The sequence below is a fragment of the Phalacrocorax carbo genome, chromosome 18 (assembly GCF_963921805.1).
Source record: "Phalacrocorax carbo chromosome 18, bPhaCar2.1, whole genome shotgun sequence".
NCBI classification, from domain to species: domain Eukaryota; kingdom Metazoa; phylum Chordata; class Aves; order Suliformes; family Phalacrocoracidae; genus Phalacrocorax; species Phalacrocorax carbo.
Genome location: NC_087530.1, coordinates 1,559,340 through 1,579,116, shown reverse-complemented (window position 1 = coordinate 1,579,116; position 19,777 = coordinate 1,559,340). Strand labels below are relative to the sequence as shown.

Genomic DNA, 19,777 nt, shown 5'->3' with positions numbered 1-19,777 from the left:
TTGCCTTTTTTAGACTGTTTGTCTGTTTATCAGAGCAATTAAGTTTTACCTGTAGGCATTTTAAGGAGCTACCGAAGCAGCATGGAAAAGCTGTCAGGAAGAAGACTATTGCAACTGTGGTGTGACGTTACCTTGGGGAGGGGGCTGTGGGTGTTAATTTGTCGTTCCAGCCGTGCAGTCCGGTGGTGATCAAGGCTCCTTGAACAAGAAGTGGTTGTTAGGGAAGCCGTATCCAAACGGAGGACAGGATTTGCAAAAGCCCCAAGTTGCCTACACGTAGAGTACAATGGTGAATGTATCTTATGCAGCACTGCTGGGAAAGCAACGTTGTATGGAGCAAAGCCCCCCTCTCCTAATGTAGCAATTTGTCATATTAAGTCATTTAATAATAATTGAATCCCCTTGATTAATCTCCTAGAATTAGCCAGTTGCATTTTGAGCAATTAAGGTTAATTACTGCCTCATTTGGCAGGATAGAGCCCCTGTAATTATTTCATGAACAAGATTAGGAAGTGTTCCTGTGCAGCAGATACATTCATGGCATCTTGGAGCACATGGTAGAATTTGTAATGACATAGTTAAGTGTAATTAGTAGCTAATAATCTGTGTTCTGCTGTTTTGCTGATGCTGAGTGGGCTTATTTTGCTGTATGGTCATTGTTCAGTGAAACCTCCCCTCAACTCTGTTAATAGCAGAGTTGTGTTAATGGAGGTCTCTGAGTATATTAACTGTTCTGAGAATGATCTAAATTGGAATTAAGATTGCAGAAAGACTTGCTTTGTTTTTGCTGTTAAAATAATTTAAAAAAGGAGCTGAATAACAAAAATATACAGTCTACTAGAGAATATTTAAAAAAATGCCTCTCCTCAGCAAACTCAGTTTAGAAATTAACAAAAACGGTGCTATTTAGAGGACAGGCCACCTTACGTTGATGGCATGATAGGATTGCTTATTACATATTTCTGGTTTTCCATTTTGCAGGAACATAATTATATATCACACTGAATTTTCTGGTACCTATTACCTGGAAGAATCCAAGATTACATCGTTTACTTATCTCTTCAGAAGAAAGAATGTAGACATGCTATATAATACCTTGTGGAAGAGAGAGAGCTTTGGAAATGAAAAATGGACCAAACTTGTCTTAGAATAAGTGTCGTGCATGGCAGGGATAAAAGCTTAAGCAGAAAAAAACAGAGCTTGAGCTTTTAGAGTCTCAGATGAGGAGGGGCTTTTGTATGGAATAGCCCTCCCTTCCAGCCCTTTCATTCAAAACTACTGTGTCACCCCCCAGAAGACCAGAGCAACAGTGTGCTCCTCTAGTAGAAACTTTTCCTGTAATTACGCTGCTCCTTAAAGGTCTGGGGTTTTTTTATGTGTGGGTGGGTTTTTTTATTTTTATTTCTGATTGGTGTTATTTCTGTTTTATAAGTAGTTAGTACAGAGCTATGGGTAAGTATATCAGACTTTTTGTCTTTAACTAGTATAGTTTAGTAATAAGATGACACTTTTGAGTAATGCTTCATATTTAGTTCTCTAGAGTAAGTGAATCTATAAATATATATAAAATGCCCAATAAAATCCTGCTCCCTTACCTGCCCAGCATTACCCTGATGAAGTTTGCCAGCAAGAGACAGACTGTTTTCTAGTAATGTTCCAGAGTGAAAGCATCAATTATTGAAGTCTCTAGATTACTTAGTGTTTATAGCAGTAAGCAAAAAAGTTATTTAGGAGTAAATCAGTGATAAAAAATATGGAGCTATAATTTTGGCTTAGTGTTTGTACTATATAAATGTAATAACTCACTTTTAAACAACCCTTTTATATACTCCCACACACAGCTTAGCAGCAGAGCTGTTGGTGGTAGTTTCATTTTGGTCTGCAAGTTGAAGGTAGATTTGGACTGGTCATCTGGCAGCAAAGACTCTTCAATTTGTTGTGTTCTGAAATGCTATTCTCAAGCTGGTGTTTCTTTCCTTTCCATAAGCTAGTACAAATATCTGCTGATGGGGATGTTAAAACTTTGAAATTCCAGCCAAGTTCTTCAGCAAACTTGAAATTCTAGGCAACAGGTCAGGTTAAGGGTATTTTATGATGACTGTGTAGTCCAGTTTTGAAGCTGCAAATTGAAAAACCTGATGTATTCTTCGGTAATTACTTGACTACCTGTTTGAAGGATAATCCATATTTTAAAAGTTTCCTCAGTTCTTGTGAGCTTAGAAGTTCTCTTTTTAATCAATCTGTTCTAATGTGTTCTCATAAATTCACACTGGAATTTCAACCTCAAAGTATGCAAAATTCTCTTCAGGTAGGCATTATTGAATGGAGATGGGTGTATAATTTGGGACATCATAAAGAGGTTTGAAACACCGGTGCTGATAGTAAATCATTGCTTATAATGTATACGTGTTCAACTGGAGGGGCTGAAGCTTACCCGTCTCCTACCCCAGATGTCTTTTAAAGGTGAAATTAGTTTACGGTAAATGTCATTCAGATGAAGTATGCACTTTAGAAGCAAGGAAACCATTGCTTTAAAATTAATGATGCATTGCAAATATCAGGAAAAAAACCCTTATATCCAGCATCAAGATAATTAAAATTCAGGTCAGAAGTTTATGACTTAGTCGGGCTAAATTTTTTAATGAGATTTCAGAAAATTAATTGGGCGAGTATGTTTTTACTCTTCTAAAGAATATTTCATTTCATGGCTCTGCACGAAAGATGCTTTTATTGGCATCTAAAGATTGTAGTGTCTGACTCTTTAACTGTTGGTTAACCAATTCTTAACAATATTTAGGCTGATTACAAATAATCTAAATGTCTCTGGCCTTGCAGCCGTTTCTGCAGAATGATGACTAGTGCTTGTTTTCCACGTGCCAATCAGACAGCAGCAAAACAACTGGCTTTATTATTAATTACCATTAGTACTCTGCGTTTATATATTGTGCAATTAGCAGAGAACATTCCCCTTTTTTAGGCTCATTCAGCCTTATTTCTCCCTGTGCCTCTGGGGGAAGCAGTCATACAGGCAATGCTCTGCAGCATGTTAGTGTTTTACTGATATTTTTGTCTTGAGTCTTTCAGTACTCTCCTGTGCCTGAAACGCCGCGTTAGAGGCTGCAGGAAGGGCTGCTTGGACAGTTTTCTTGGGACTGTTCAGCTTTTCCCCAGCTCTCAAATAATTACAAAGGGGTAAATTTATTGGCCAGACACTAATTGTTCTGGAGATTGAAAGTTGTTCCACAGAACAGTTTTTTTTCTTATTCTTCCTTATCCCAAAATACAAGTTCTGAGCTGTACAACTACTCATGTAAAAAATATAAAAAATTCTGTCCAGGTCATGTAGCTGTCCTGCCTGCACGCGGTTATAGCCCTGTACGAAGGATTTGAGGGAAACTGTATCAAATTTCCCATTGTAAATTTTGGCGTGTTTGTACTGCGGCATGCTCAGAGGGTCGCCTCTGGTCAGGCGCCTCTGGGGGCACTGGAATCCCTGACAATGTGGAAGCGTAAGTAGAAACTACATCCTATCACCAGGAGCAAGCATACAGCAAGGAACCTTTCTACTACTGTCGTCCTCCATACTTGCCCAGGTTGCTTTATAATCTGATGTATCGAGACTCCTACTAATCTTTAATAAAGTTTCTTACACTTGCAGCATATCAGTTCAGGAGAATACAAGATAATACAGCTGAAGCTTTTATTTAATTGGATTTTTTTTTTTTGCATTATAAAACCTTACTAATTTTTATTTGCAGAAAATCTCATAACACCTCAGAACCTGAGGCTGAAAGTTCTGGCAAACTTCTCCATTAAGCATTGTGATGAGGGCTGTCATTGAGTACTTCTGCCAGCTTTGAAATGTTTGCTTTTGCATCAGTGATTACATCTCAAAGAGAACGTGTATGCCAGAGACGTTGTCCAGAAAAGCTTGTTCTTGGAATAATCTCTGCATTTCTTCTTAAAAATGAATAGCCTCTTTATTTGAATAAGGAATTAATTGACTTTAATCTTTGGCTTTTTTATTTAATGGAGTAGTAGAAGAATGAGTCTTCATTGTGTGGAAAAGAGAACAGCCTTTGTCTCAAAACTAGTTCTTCCCAGGCTCTCCCTTCCTACAGCTGCCCCGGGAACAGAAGTGTGCAAACAGCCTAATTTTTGTAGTGCCGTTAGAGGTCTGGGGGGTGGGGGTGTTTATCACCCCCCCTTATTTATTTGTTTATTTATTTATGCATTTATTTAAGCGCCACAATTGACCTTGAAACCTGTTCTGCAGAGCCAGTGGCTTGGTTTTCCTGTATTCATGCAGACCTGAACCTTCACTGAGCCTGAATCTGTCCTGAAAATGAGAAAATCTATCTTTGAACAGGTTTGAAGGTGGTGGTGGTGGTATCTAATTTTACACACAATTTATAGTTACATATGAAAACTCTGAGATTTACAGAAATAAAGATCATGGTTATTTGAATGAATAGGTGTTGGTTCTTTGACAGCTTTATGAGAAATTGTAGTGGTTAAATGTGGAAGGACTTGAAAAAATGGAGTTCCCCCCATCAAAAGTCATGAAATGTACATGAGGCCAGACTGTAGGGATGATATTCTCAGGAGGTAGACATTTCTCAGGTATTCTAAGTGTCTCCTGGTAACAGTATTTATAAGAGTTACCTGCTTACGTTTAAGTACAGTAAAGCATCAGAGATGGTTCATTTGAAACAGACGTATGGGAAAAGGGGCTGCCGGGATCAGTGGGGAGCTTTCTGGGATGGTGTGGTCTAACCTGAGCCTGCTCTCCGGTTTATACCGTAATCAAACATCTTCTAGCCTGTATGAAAGCTCCATTACTTTAATTAGGTCTGATAGGTTGTGATAGCAAATGCAAATCTAGGTCATTGCATATGTAAATGTGCAGCTGTAGTCCTGGAGGATGCCAGAACATATCAGCTAAGGTGTCCAGTCATCACCCAGCATTAACTCCAGCATGGCAAGCAGACTTTATGTGCTAACCATGTGAAAGTGGTTAGGACACACACATACACCCTGTCACTTGCCTAACATGTATTTATATTTTCAAGTTAAGAAGTTGCTAGATATTTCTTGGCACATGCTTAAAATATTAATTTACACCTAAACACTCTTGCTTTAAACACACAACTTAATGATTTATGAAGGGCAAATGGATACCATCCTTGATTGCAGCAGGGCTTTCTTCCTTAAAAAGAAAGTTCTGTGGTAGTTGCTTCATAAAATCTTGTTAAAACAGCTACCTCTACTGTGAACATTAACTCCAAGCTGGACAAGCTTTTGCTCAAACTTTCTTACTACTCAAGAAGAGCGAGGCTCAGGAGGTACGTGTTCAAGGTGAAGGAAATGCTTTGATCCCTTTATTTTTTAATTAGGAAAAAATGTTATGTGATTTTACACACTGACACCTTTGTTTTGGCTGGGTGAAGTGATTTGACTGGACAGCTCGATTAATTTGCCTATCAGCTCATATGTAAAAAAGTCAGGAAATTGAGATGTTCCTGGTTAGTTGCCAGTCAAGCTGAACAAATACTTGTGTTCAGACGTTCTTCTGGTGATTTCGTCACACAACAAATGCACATAAACTGATGTTTTGTTAGTGCTCCCTGGAATGAGATGGGGGTTCCCGTCTTACTGTGATGTATATTCATGAGTCCTACTCTCTATCAAATCCCTGCAAAGAGAGATTGCAGCCAATTTAAACTGAGAAAGCTGCAGGGGCTGATTACTCGGAATATTTGCATGTGTGGTTTCATCCCATGTTACCTTACTTTGTTGATAATTCAGTAACTTAAAGGGGGAAGTATTTAAATAATAAAGCAGTGTTATGTTAACATTCTGCTAGTCGTCTGATGACCCATAGGCTACCTTCCTCATCAGTGAAAGGATACTCCCATTTTAGTGTATTGTATACATGGCAAAACTTAGAGAAATGAATCCTGAATCTTCATTGGAATTTTTATTTTGCTGTGTTACAGCCTGTAAGCGCAGCATAACTTCAGGCGCAAGTAGTGAGAGTGACCTTCCTGCGCTTGCTGCCGCCAAGTTTGATAGCAGCCGATGGTGGCTGCGCGGTGAGGCGGGCAGCGGGGCTGCTTTCAGAGTGTGGGGGAGGCTGAAGGGATCTGAGGAGGGAAACGCTCCCTGAACTGTTTAAAGGAAATACTCGACTAAATTAGCTTCCTATTTCTGTGTGACTCGCCTTCGTGAATAACTGCAAATACTAATGCAGCCTTCTTACTCATGTAGGTTATTGTTCATGAATTAAAATGTTTATTGTGTTGTGTTAAGCCTAGAGAAAGGCAAGCCGTTTCTCGTAGTATGAGTGTTGAAATGCTCATGGTGGTAGATGGAAAAACTTACCTGTGGCCTTGGCATTTCAAAAATAATCATTCAAAGTGCCATTTCATCTGAAAAGGAGTGGGTTTGCTCTTTTAGGGAGCTTAAACTGAGAAAGCTGGTGATCATGATGGCCTGGAGTTAAATTTCCAGTTATGTGCCTACTTGAATTAGCAGCGGTTGGCTGGACATTATGGTGTTGCATTTGTGTCTTCTCTGGAGTTCAAACCATCTCAGCTTTTCGGTTTAGCAACAGGCTCTTTCTGTAACTGCAGAGCTGTATCCTCAGTAAGTTCTCAGCGGCTGACACGGGGCAGTGGTGGGAAGTGCCGGGCAAGCCCCTGCAGCAAACAGCCTTCCACTGCTGAGAGGCGAGGGGGAAGACGGCAGCAGAACGACCTGATAGTCTTTTCACAGTCTGGTTTGGGACTTAGATCTGCATCTCTGTATCATCAGCATTTACAAAATGTAATCCTTTTTCTTGGGTATGCCTGCAGTAGAGTGGCTTCTGTTGTGGGGATTTCTCCTGCGTTTGTTGTGATAAAGATGCTGTAAAGGTGACAGTTTACGAAATAGCTTGTTTCCGTTGATTGATTGCAGTTTGTGGGTCAGAAATTACTATTTAGGGGACTTTAAAAAGCATTAAATCTTACAACTTTGTTTACAAAACCTCTGCCACATAACTGTGATTGTAGTTCCGAGTTGCACAGACACCTTGAAATCTGGAAGCTTTTTCAAATGTCTGATTGATACTTTTTATTGTGTGTTGAATACTAGTCGTTTTTATTTCTCTTGCAAAGAAAAGAAGTCCAAACTTATTTACTCGTCAAAATAAATACGCCCTGTTAGAGATCCTAACGCTGTCTGGTATGTAGTGCTGGCAAAAGATGCTGTCCGAGAGCTTTACCTGCATTTTAAATCTTACTTCCAGCCCCATTCCTCTGTATTAGGAAAAGCCAGTGGCAGCGATCGTCACCTCCTTAAAACGTCCATCCCTCCTGGCCTGCTCTCCCCGGACACTTGTGCTGGGGTTGTCTGCTAAAGATGCAGCTCCAAACGAGGGCTGCTGCCCTGGGAAGCCCTTCCCCCCAACTCCTATTGTGTGTGGGAATTCCGAGATGGCTCACGATGCTGAAGCTTAAAAAGATTCTGCTTGGCGTGCATGGCAACTTTAATTAATTTCCATAATTTCTTTTTTAAACATTGGTTAGCAGTCATGTTAATTACAGAGGAGACCAGAATGGCTCTAGGGAGCAATTCCTAGTCCATGGAGTACGTAATCCTCATTACGCTGTGTCTACCTGCCTGGCTGGGTATTTACCTGAGACTGCTCAGAGGTAGGCATCAGCATCTCCCAAGCGACACTGGCAGGCAAAGTTGATGAGAGGGTGTGTAACTAGGGAGACGGTAGTCTGGGGCTAATTAGTTACTTACACGGAAGGCAAGATGTCGTTTAACTCAGTTCAGCCGATGTTACTAATACATTTACTAGGAATTTGTGCGTTTGTGGTCAGAATTATCTATAGACTGATCAGCTTAGATTAAATTCCTGACCATCAGAAATGAGAGCAAGAGGGTATGCGCATTTGGGGATCGTAACTCTGTGTCGTACGCTTTTGGTAGCTGTTACTGGTTTTACGCTCCGGTTTGTTTAATATTTTATGCAAGTTTCTGTTACGTGTGCGTGCGCTGGCGGCTGTATGCTGCGCTTCCGTATTGCGGCTGCTCTGGTACAGTGTTGTCTGAACCAGACAAAGAAAATTGAAGGTGGGAAAAGGAAAGCCAGACCACTCCGTCGTCCCTTGTACACCGAATCAACACCAGATTTCTTTCTCTTTCTTGCTGGGCAATCCTTACTGTGAGGAATTTACCTTCCTCAATATGATTAGTCATATAAACCACTAGTTTGCGGTCATAATGACAGATGGGGAATGCAAGTTCATGTTTTTACCTCACTTCTTTTAGTTCATTGATTTAATTTCTTTTGACCTGAACAGAGACATCTAACGTCGTACCCGTATCGCTGCACGTTGGCAGATTTTCAGATAGAGAAAAAGATTGGACGAGGACAATTCAGCGAAGTTTACAAAGCAACTTGTCTTCTGGACAGAAAACCTGTGGCATTAAAGAAAGTTCAGGTGAGCGTTTAAGTTCAAAGTCTTACTATTTAGCAAGTAGAATGGAAAGGTTTTAAGTGTCTATACAGATCACGTTGAGTCAGATACCTCCTTGACTATTCTTTTCTCAGCAGTAATAATGTAACAAAATGCTTTGTAAACTGAGAGTTTAAGGTTTGAGTGGGTTTTAGAGGTTTGTTTTGTTTGGTTTTTGGTGTGTGGTGGTGGGTTTTTTTTTTAATTCATTATCTTGAAATAATAAAGTAAAGAATAATGCTTCTGAAGAACTCAAAGCAGTTTTACAAATACTAGGTCAGGTTAGTTTCGTGGTGCTCAGCTTACATCTGGATGTAAGAGGCCAAGTGCCCCGCTGCACTCCTGCCTCCCCTCGGCTGTATCCTCTCTGGCTGTCTTCTCCCTGTAGCCTGTGTCTCCTCTGTGGGACCCTATTTCCATTTTGAGCAGTCACTTTGTACTTCATGGTCTCAAACCCACTCCAGGATGATGAGGGATAATGTTTCTAAATCAGAATTACGTCGCAGTAGTGCAATTGGATATTAATTTTTAATTTTACTTTTTACTTCATAAAAAGGGGTTTACTAAATTATTATTAAATGGAAGTGAAAGCATGAGGCCTTAATGACCATAGTCATACGGTGGGGAGGCTGCCATCCGACACAGGGGAATTGGGAGAGCACAAGAGCACGAGAGGGAAAAAAGCCTGCGCTTGCTGGTGGAGTTTTAGAAGAGTTTCTGAAAAACTTTCATGCAAGCAATACGGGCTTGTAACTTGGCTTCACGTATTGTGTTCAGAAGTGTTTGGCATTTTGTTTAAAGAAATTTGCCTTTAATCCTTCAACAGATCCTTTAACTCTTGTTTCTGGTGACTTACTCTGATTATTAGAGAATGAATATTAATGCTCAATATTACTGTTAATTATTACAGATAAATCAGTAGAAGCTATATATCTGTTTAAAAGTCAAAAGTAAACATTATATCTTTTATTTACCACGTTAAATTAATAGTAACTAAACTATTTTGAAAATCACATCAGCAAATTCACAAACTAGTATCTTTATTTTTCGTTATAAGAATAGAATATTGGAATATATTAGAATATTGCCTACAGGTTCTAAAATTAATTTTACCCTATCGCTAGCCCTTTAGTGGCTTTGCAATAAAGAAAGCATTGATCTTTCTTTGATCTGGGGATTGTGTGTGTACTCATTACAGTAGAGGATACACAAATTGGGAGAGGAAAGACCAATTTCTTGTTAAAATATTCTTTTTGTTGTTGTTTCATTTTCATGATCTATGTTTTTTGTCTTTGAAGATTTTTGAAATGATGGATGCCAAGGCTAGGCAAGATTGCATCAAAGAAATTGACCTCTTGAAGGTAAGAATTTTTACAATGACTTTTTCCATTTTGAGAAAAAAAACTGTTTTCAGGTTGGCAACAGTCATTTGCCTTTTAAGGCAAATAAGGCTTATATAGCACACACGGTGATCTTTCTTTGGCAAGCTAGGAGGCCTACATCATGCAAGAGTTTTGTCTTGAAGCTTAATTTCATTGAGTTTTCTGCCCATAGTCTGAGGAGTCTATTAAAAGTCTTTCTGTCCCTAACAAAACCCACCAGTACTCCTTTTCCAGAGGGGCAACTAAATTCTGCCCTTCGTGTGTTTTGATTTCTTTGTCACTTTGAAATAAACTAATTAATGAACTAGCTAAATGGGAAAACAGTTTTGCATGTGTATGTATATGTATGCATATCACACATTAAAAATGGTAGTATAGATAGAGGCTCTGAAACTAGAGTTTCTTAAGTGGTTGAACCAACTATGGGGTTTTTTCCATCTCAGTGATCTATTTCAAAACGTTGGCAGAAAATATATGTTTGTTGAGCCTTAGATATCTATTTTGAGTAAATGCAACAGATTGCAGAAGACTAAAATTTTAGTTTAGCTAGTCAGATTTAATAAATTATTAAATAATTCATTTTGTAAATGTGATTTTTAGGTAACTTCTGTTTAAAGTGTTGATTTATAGTCATGCAGTTGCAGACAAAGCTTGAGTCTGCGAGACTTTAGCGAAGGCATACAGGATAAACATGAAGGTAGCAGCTTGTGTGAACGTGATCCAGTCGCTTAACAGGCATGGAGAAAAATAATGCCAACAGTAGCATTCAAAAAAGAGAATTTGTGACACTTCTGGGTTCTAGATAATCTAAGCGGTTTTGTCTTGAACTCTGGTTATGGAAGATGTTACAAACTTGCACAGGATTTATTCAGAGCGGAATGTGCAAATTACTAGAATTGGAGGAAAATGGAAATAAAATACGCACGATGCCAGGAGGCTCTGGTCAGCTGCCATCGGCCTCCGTGGGGTGACCAGAGGCATGAAGCTCTTCTTGCATGAAGCTCACCGAGGCACCAGCTATCAAACCGTGGTTGCCACGGTGGCCGAGTTGTGAAAGCGAATACGATACGTTGAGCAAATTAGGGTTGATAAAATTGGATTATTTTGCACAACATTTTATAGAAGACTAGGAAACGTTTACTAAATTCATTTAGTTGGGGGCGAAGGGAGGAGCAGGAATCGTTGCTGACAGTCTCCAGAAACATGCTAATATGCTGTTTATTATGCAAAACATTACTGTGCTGGTAGTTTAATTATTATTTATTGCTGAAAGTCAACAAATCTTCCTGCTTGGACAGTTGTGAAGCCTCATGGATGTTAAAAAGTTAGTTTGATGAATCCCATTGTATTACAGATGCCAAGGGGATACATTTCTTAATATTGCCTATAGTTCACTTCCTTCAAAAGGCTACTAGTCTTCAAGTCAGAGCCCGCAAAGTCCATTGAATTTCATCCAAGATATTTGTAGCTTGGTTTGAGAAGATCAGCAGATAATAAGTAAGAAGTAATCAAAGTTGAAATGGCCAGCTTTGGAGCCGACCAGGCTGTTCTGGTCAGTGTGTTTGCGAACCCAGGGCAGGCGCAGGCCGTTCCCGCCGGCGGCCAGGCGGAGTTGCTCAAGGTTTGTCTGGAGTGGTGTGGTCAGCGTCAGCAGCTGGAGCGCACGTCACTCCGTGCCCCCAGACGAATAACTTGTCAAATCAATATATCTGCAATTCATCTTTTGCTAATTGATCGCTCCCATGCTGCCTGTTCTCGCAGCTTCGTGGAAATAATGGAAGGTCTGTGTCTGGATGTGCGGGGACGGTCATGAAAAGTCCTGTTCCAAAACCTCAGAGCTGCTGGGTCAGAGTAAGACACGGGTCCCTTCTCGGGGCTGGGCGGTAGATTTATGCAGCATGGGGCAGAACAGTCCCTGCTTGCAGGTAGGAAGTATTTTAAAAGTGAGACCGCTCCTTGCTGCAGAGCACGTGATCTCTGGCCTGGCTTTTAATGAAATTTCATGGGGCTTCTTGCTCTGTCATGAGCTTTTCACATTCAGCTTTCCTTTAGAATAGAGTGTGTGCAGCTTCAGGAAAGTGGGACAGGTTTGTATTTTTCTCAAATGAGTGACTTATTCTCAGTAATTTTAATTTTAGCATTTTTAGTGTCATTATTAAAATATAAAATACCTTTCACTTCCTAAAGCTATCGATTAAAGTAATTGTTCTTGTGTCTAGAAACTGTAAAGTGTGTGAGGACCCAGTTCAGCACAGTGTTTCAGAGTCTGCTTAGATCTTGCTCAATTTCACTTTTTTTCATCACTGATGATGTGAAGTAGGTCTGCCTTGCAGTTGTGTCCAGTGTCTGGCTGTCTAATATGGGGTATTCATATTTTTAAAACTTTGTTACTTCATGCTAGACACCAGTTTAAAAGTAGTATTTATAGACTATTACTAAAACAGCTTGTTACAAGAGCTTTTCTTTTTGCTGTTTTTATTTTTAGTGTAGACCCTTGAGGAATTTGTGAAGGATTTACACAGACTTGCTGTCGTCCACCCCTGTCAAAATAACACTTTGTCTTTTTTCATCAGAATTCCGTGTGACCATGGAAACACAGGGAGTTTTTTGTGATTTCTAAATGAATTCTAACTACTCAAAATGTAGCAGAAGCCAGACAAAACTGTGTATTACTTTGAGTATAATTCTGGCTAAAAGGTTTAGGTAAAGCAGCTCAATAATATGGCTGTAATCAGCATTTGGGCTGCCAGCCCCCACGCTCACTCGTTTAGAGGTGGCTTACCCTTCCGCATGCCTCTTGCTGACAGTGCTGCCGTGCATACGCATCAGGCATTAACTGCCATCAGACTTCCAGGATGCATTAAAGAACTAGGAAATGTCATTAACCCGAGCTAAGTGTTTGTAATCTTTTGTGCATTTAAGGATTTGTGAGAATGAATGTACTTTGCTTCCCACAAAAGAAATTCCAGATAGCCTTTCCATGCCAGGCAAATATGATAGATATAAAAATAACCCTGGAGTCAACATATTTGAATAAAATGAGATTGGCGAAAAGGAGAGTGGAGAATGGAAGTTTGGCTAATCTGGAGTGGTCTACCTGGCTGTTCTGGGAAAACAGAGTCCCAAGGTCAGTGAAATAAACTGTAGGAAGAACATATGCCTCTGCATGCACACCTCAGCAGGGTCGTGGGCAGCCTGCTGTGCTTTCCAGCAGAGAGGAGAGTCCGGTAAGGCTCCTTCTAGAGCGCTCCCCCCTCTGCTCCGCTTCAGCTCCCGTTCTGAGTGGAGGGCCTCATCAAAAGAGCAGCCACAGAAGTTAGCGTGGTGGCATGGGTGTTTCACTTGTTTGCTTTTAATTTTATATGACTTTATCATAATAGAAGAAACATCTGTCTTTAGATCTAATGAGTTTCTTCAAACCAATACAAACAATCAGGAAAAAGTGTGTATGCAGTCTCTCACAAAAAATACCTGTGAAATATTTGTGTCGGTTAAGCGATGCTTGGGTGTGAGTCCGCCGGGGTTTGTTCCACCTCTCCAGAGGCGCAGTGTCTTCGTTCCGTGTGTCAGTGGTCATAGTTTGATGTTGTGTGTTATTGGCACGTGGTGCCGAGGCTTAGAGGAAGGCTCGTTTGACTGCTCGGACTTCCCGGTGCCTTAGGGGTAGGCGTACCCGTATCTGCCGGAGCAGCGTGCGGTACCCAGGCATCAGGGAGCCGCGACGGACAGCGCGTGCGGGGGGAGGAGGGCGCCCTGACGCGCGTTAGGTGTCGGCGGCCATTCTGCTTGGGATGTTGGTGCTGCTGGGGCTGGAAGTTGATCTTTGATCGATGTGCCTGAAACCAGACCTTTAAAAGAAATGTCAACTGAAATGGTGGCCTGTGCTATTTATTTATTTATTTAAGGCTTGCTCTTGTGGGAATGTTCTTCTCCTGATGCCTGCACATGGATCCCATTAAGGCTAATGCGCGCTAGTGCCGAGGCATCGCAGAGGAGAATCTATCCCCTAATGTGCATGCAGAGAGGCGTGATTAGCATGATGGATCATAACAGTGTTTCTTTTGGCTTTGTAACCCCTGGAATAGACAGGTTGAGTCACAGCTGTTTAGTAGATGAAATGCTCACTTTAGTAGTTTCTAAATTTACTGCATTTCTAAGAGCACAAGAGAAAGATAATCTAATGCAAAATGAGCAAGGGAGAGTGAACAGAGAGGTCTAGATACGACATCTTCTGAGCAGTTTTCCACTTTAAGAAATTCAGACATAAAATATTAAAATAGAAATTTTAATTTGTTGAGCCTGTTTCTTAAATTAGTCCTGTGAGTAAAGAGTAACAATCTGAGAAGATGCAAATTTTTAAGAAACATAGAGGGGGGGGGGGAAATTTTAAATACCAGTTGTGAATGTAAGAAAAAGCTATACTGAAATGAAAAAAGTAATTAGTGAAGACACAAGCAGAAATAATCAGAAAAATAGACAGATGCAACTTGTGCATCATTTTCCTCCACCAAAGTTTTAATTTAATCCTGTTCTTATTCTAAGGGGGATCTCAGGGAGTACTGTAATCAACAGCGGGGGAGAAATCAGTTATTGCTTAACAAAGTTTCTTTCAGGACAGCCTTTTCTGTTGTGAACTCACAAAATACTTCAAAGCAGTTTCACCGTATTTTGGGCTGTATTGCTCTTTACTCCAGATTTTTTATTATGCTGTGCTTGCAATAAACAATATTTCGTACAGGATTTTTGTCTATCGTAACCCAGCGCGCAGTTAGTGTTTGTTTGTACCTGTTATGAACTGTTTTGCACAGTGGTTACAAACACGGTACAGGTGGTGTGTCTTGGAGTTGCCGTTACCTCAGCATTACAGATTTTCTTCTTGTGTTCTCTCGTATCTGCAGCAATTGAACCACCCCAATATAATTAAGTATTTGGATTCTTTTATTGAAGACAATGAACTTAACATTGTCCTGGAACTGGCTGACGCTGGTGATCTGTCTCAGATGATTAAGGTAAGCACGTGTCAGTTCCAGAGGTGCTACAGACTGTCAGGATTAGGCAGAGTCACAGGGCGGTGGGGGTAAGCACATCTGTGCCAGAAGCGCTTTTATTCTCCTCTTGCAGTTTTACACACCCACGGGGTGCTTCCAGAGCCTAAACCGAAGTGTCTGGTGGCGTTTTAAATATGCCAGGCGATGCCACTTGCTTCTGGTCGCGGCTTCGGAAGGGAGCAAGCCTCTGAATGATCTGGTGGGTCGTGTGCGTTATTTGCAAGGTTGATTTATCCAGTCTGTGATGGATGGGGACACTTAATTATTGTTAGATTCACTATTCACATAGCCTGTCTGCCACTCTGAAGACATTCAAGAAAGTGTATTGACTTTCCTTGCAATGGGGATTTGGGTTTGAGAAAATGTTTCAAGTACTTGTTCTTCTCTTATGTTGCTCTTAGGAATACTTGTATTGCTGCAAACCAGCTTTAGTTAAGCTGTTACCACCTGCTTTTATATTTTCTTTGACGTGTTAATCTTTAGACATACATCCCTTGTGAGAACAGATGTGTTATATCATGTTTGTTAGTACTCTCAACCTTCTCTCCATGTTTTACCTGTTTTTTGCCATCATTATTCTGTAATTATCATAAATGAATGTTTGCAAAGTTCTCCTCCTCCTTGTTGTCACAGTTAAAATATCTTATTAACAGATTTGTTTTCTTTGCCAGCAGAGCTATGAGGCACTAGGCCAAAGGCTGTCAAACAAGTTACCCATTTAGTCCATAGTCAGCGGCTAAATTTACAGTACCCATGTAAATCTGCTCCATCTCACAGGAGAGTCCCCCTGGGCGAGCGAGCTGGGGACAGGCACTTGGCAGAGCTGTTCCTAGGGAGGGCCCCAGAATTCCAGGTACAGCCGTACTCCGTAGCAGGGGCGACGGTGGGTCCTGCCCGAACCCGAGGGCCGAGCCGGTGGACACCAGAGCCACGCGCGGGCTGGTGCCGCCACCTCGAGTGCGCGGTGACTCGCGCCAAAGCGGCCGCCTCCTGCAGCCGCGGGCGTCGGGGTCTCGGTTGTGCTCAGAGGCAGAGCTTGTCCCTCTGCCTGGGGAGAGCTCGTGTATTTTTATCTTTCACTGTTTTCTTGTGGCTTCTTGTATGTTTTACCCTCTTCCCAGCAGATCCTGGGAAACTTGCAGTTTATCTCAGACTTTCTGTAGTTGCGGTTAAAGATGGGGAAAAAGCGAGGCTTGTAAGAGCAGGAATAGGGCTGTGATGGTCCCAGGGTGTGCGATGTTTTGCTTGACTCTTAATTCTTAGCCTATAAAAGTTTTACATACATAATTGTTAGATATCATCATATAAAAATAATTGGGGTTTTTTTGGTCATTTACAGTTTTTTAGTGTAAACTTTCCCTACTGATAAATATGTTAGTTTATCTATCACGGTTGGTAATTTAATTTTCTTAAAATTACTTTTGATGCTATTATAAATAGGAGTTACATTTTCCAAAACATAATTCGTAGATTCTTAGGTTGATAGCTTGAACTTGCATTCTTTCTGCCAGCGTTCCCCACTCTGGTCTGTTTTCCCATGTGTTTATCACAGGCATGAGGAAGATGCACTAGGTTTTTCCAGGGTCACGTAAATGATGTTTTTCCATTGGTGCAAATATTTGAATTCCATTTTTTTTAATAAAAAGTAAAAACAAACCCAAACTTAAGAACAAAAGTCTCATCCTCAACACAGCTTTAGCTGCAGAAGCAGAGTTTGCCGGCTGCCCCTCTGCATCACCCCCACACCCCACCCGTCCCTCGGGAATTTAAGCGTATGTGAGGATTTTCAGTTTCAGCGAGGTGGTAGGAACAGCAGTAACAACACTCTGAAGGTGCGAGAGTGATAAAAACCGGGACTGTCTTTGTCACGCCCCTGGTGCCTGCATTATTTATGAGGTATTGTAAAGCTGATGTAAGAGAGTGCTGCAGGATAACCCACTGGAGAGCTGGGACTTTCTTGTAAATGTCAGGCAAGTCTTATTGGACATGACATTTAGAAAATTATCACTTGTGGTCTTGCATATCTACTCTTAAATACTTTAATGAGAATTAAATAATATTATTGTGTATATAACACTTTATCCCTCACCCTCTGTAATTCCTGTGTGCTCTCTATCAAGTTTTGGTTTGAGACTGTTGCAATCTGTCAGATCTGCTGCCTGGGGAATTGCACGGTCGTGCCCCTTCGCAGCTGATCTGCAAAAGAAAATTTCCCATTACTTGAGTCAAACACGAACCAGTAACAGCATTTCACATAAAACAGAAAACGTGACAACGGACATCAGATGTCTACACCGAGAGGAAAAAAAACAAGATGCAGAAAGGGGCAACAACCAATTCCCTTCCTCTATTCTTGCATGCTGCTGGTGGAGATTCTCAAGGGTGCGATGCAAAAGAAACGCAGTTGCAGTGTGCTAGAAGGGCGCACGGCGCTTCAGAGATAGTCATTATCCAATGACACCTTGTATATCAAAGGATGAGGATAAATCTTAAACCTCTGGAAGCGTATTATAAGTGGGTTTTGTTAACGCTCTGCGTGACGAACTGGCTCAGTACCTAGCACAGGAAGAAGCAGTGAGAAGTCAGGGATCAATAACCTGAAGCAGTGCGATTTTTGGGATGCCTTGGAGGAGGCGGTCACGCTTTGCGTGTGATGTGCACGGCTGTTGCGCATTTCTGAAATGGAGAAAGAGTAGTTGAAGATACATAATGTTTAGCCTTCATATTTATTCCTGTAACAAGTTGCTCGGGAAGACTTCAGTATTGCAGAGACCAGTGGCCGTGCTGTACTCCTTTGTATTGTGTTATGCTTGTGATTATTTTATTTGAGAGCTATTAGCACCCAGAGTTCCATCGAATCCGGCCTCAACTTTGCTTGGCACTGTGTAAACACACACAAAATGGTCTCTTTCCAGATCTGTGTGTCTCTTGATCAGTAGTGTCCTTCTGTCTCGCTATAGATGGTTCAGTTAATTTATTATTCCTACTATGCATGAAATAGAATATATTATTCTACCTGATCACAGAAGAAACATGGATACTTTATTTATGTTCTGGCCAGCTTTTAAAAGGGGGAAACAGATTTCTTTATTATTGTTAATAAACTGTACAATAATGAACGTAATAATGATTTTTTTTAATGATCTTTTGTTACTTAAGGCAAAATATTTGAGACATTTGTTGTTTTGAGGCGTTAAATATGTTTTGCAAGGTAATTAAGGAGATTAAAGCTAATTATAATTGGTGTCCATTCAAAAATGTCAAACCTATTTAAGCATATTTTTCATAATAGTTGTTAATTAGTGAACTGCATTGAAGTTTCCATACAGAGAGAAGGAGTTAAAAGCTAATCAGAAGAAAAAGTCGTGCTGCTGCAGATCTGGAAGACATGAGCAACCTGCAGCTGACTGTCATGAGTCCAGGAACGAGTCAAATATGTTGCTTTTTCACTGATCTTTTATTTATTTCCTTCCACAGTATTTTAAAAAGCAGAAACGGTTAATCCCGGAAAGGACGGTGTGGAAATATTTTGTGCAGTTATGCAGTGCAGTTGAACACATGCACTCCCGCAGGGTGATGCACAGAGGTAACATTAATTCAGTCTCTTTTCACTGAATAATAATATAATGTTCCAATTAGTAAGCGCCTACATTCAAAAACAATTATGCTGATGTTCAGCCAATGCATGTTTAGAGAGGCCGGAGCTTGCAAGATGGATTTCTCCTTCTGTCTCTTTGCCTCATTGTTAAAGGATTCAGTCCGAAGTGAGCGTGGTATTAGGAAGATGAGCTGCTTTGTATTCCAGACACTGATATTAAGTAGAAGTGTCATACTTGCCATTAGGAAAGTGTCAGAAGTAAAATGCTGAGACTACTGGATACAGTGAACTCTAAGAAATAGTCTTCATTATATTAGCTGTGACCTTAAGAGAGTTTAGAAGAGTTTTTCTGTCTTGTGAGCTTTTCTGAAATATTAATACAAATATGTCCCACACTCTTATAACCTGTTCTCCATTTTCATTAATTATTTTTGAATCTCTTATCTTAGAACTTTTCATAACTTTGAACTCTATCCAAAATTTATGTTGCTTCTTTCAGCGTAAATGAAATGCTTTGTGAAGGACTTGACCCAGGAAATGCAAATATCCCAAAAGGCACCGATACCAATCTCTGCTGCTTGTTATTTCCTCTCTCCTTTGAAGCAGTTAATTCTTCACCTTTTTTTTTCCCTAGCAATGCAATATCATTTTTGCTGCTTCATACATCCCCTGATGCAGTTTATCAGTCGTACCTGAATTAGGTGTGTAAATGGTGGCTGAAATTTGGAGCCACACACATTTAGTCTGCTTCAACGTGAGGAAGGAGCCTCACTAACTCAGTCCTGAGGTGACTGCTTGGGAAGCTGGGGTCTAGTAATTTTTACTGGCCACGAACAAACTGGGCTGTACAGAGCCCAGAACTTATGTATATGTGGGACAGTAACTTGCCCTTGGTGTGAGGGGATGACAGCAGGCAGTAGAGTTTTCTGTGGAAAACAGTCATTTCCAAAGAGAAGCAGACTTATTTCTTTGATTTCCATCAGTTAAAGAGGTTGCCTCTATTCTGTTGTGCTGTTTCTTACATTTTCCCTCATTGGTATTTCTTGTGTGCTGGGAAGCGTACTCTGATTTTTGTGTATGTGCAGAGCTTCAAGTCTTGGAAGATTCAGCCTATCAAAGCTATAAAGAAACACGGTTCTGCTCGAGCCTCTTTTGTACAGAGCGCGCTCCAGGCTATGTTTCTATTGCAGTGTTAGAACCAAATAACCTTTTGTGGCTTTGACCTTTTACCTTTTT

General features: G+C 40.6%; 1 protein-coding gene across 6 annotated transcripts in view; it reads left to right on the top strand.

Annotated features, from left to right (window-relative positions):
* The window catches only part of NEK6 (NIMA related kinase 6), a 68,935-nt gene that overhangs the window by 26,959 nt on the left and 22,199 nt on the right, over positions 1 to 19,777 (top strand). For all 6 annotated transcript variants that reach the window (XM_064469009.1, XM_064469011.1, XM_064469008.1 and 3 more), the window contains exons 3-6: positions 8,358 to 8,498; positions 9,812 to 9,874; positions 14,794 to 14,904; positions 18,421 to 18,529. In XM_064469009.1, coding sequence (XP_064325079.1) covers positions 8,358 to 8,498; positions 9,812 to 9,874; positions 14,794 to 14,904; positions 18,421 to 18,529 — 424 coding nt within the window. The remainder of the gene's footprint in view (positions 1 to 8,357; positions 8,499 to 9,811; positions 9,875 to 14,793; positions 14,905 to 18,420; positions 18,530 to 19,777) is intronic.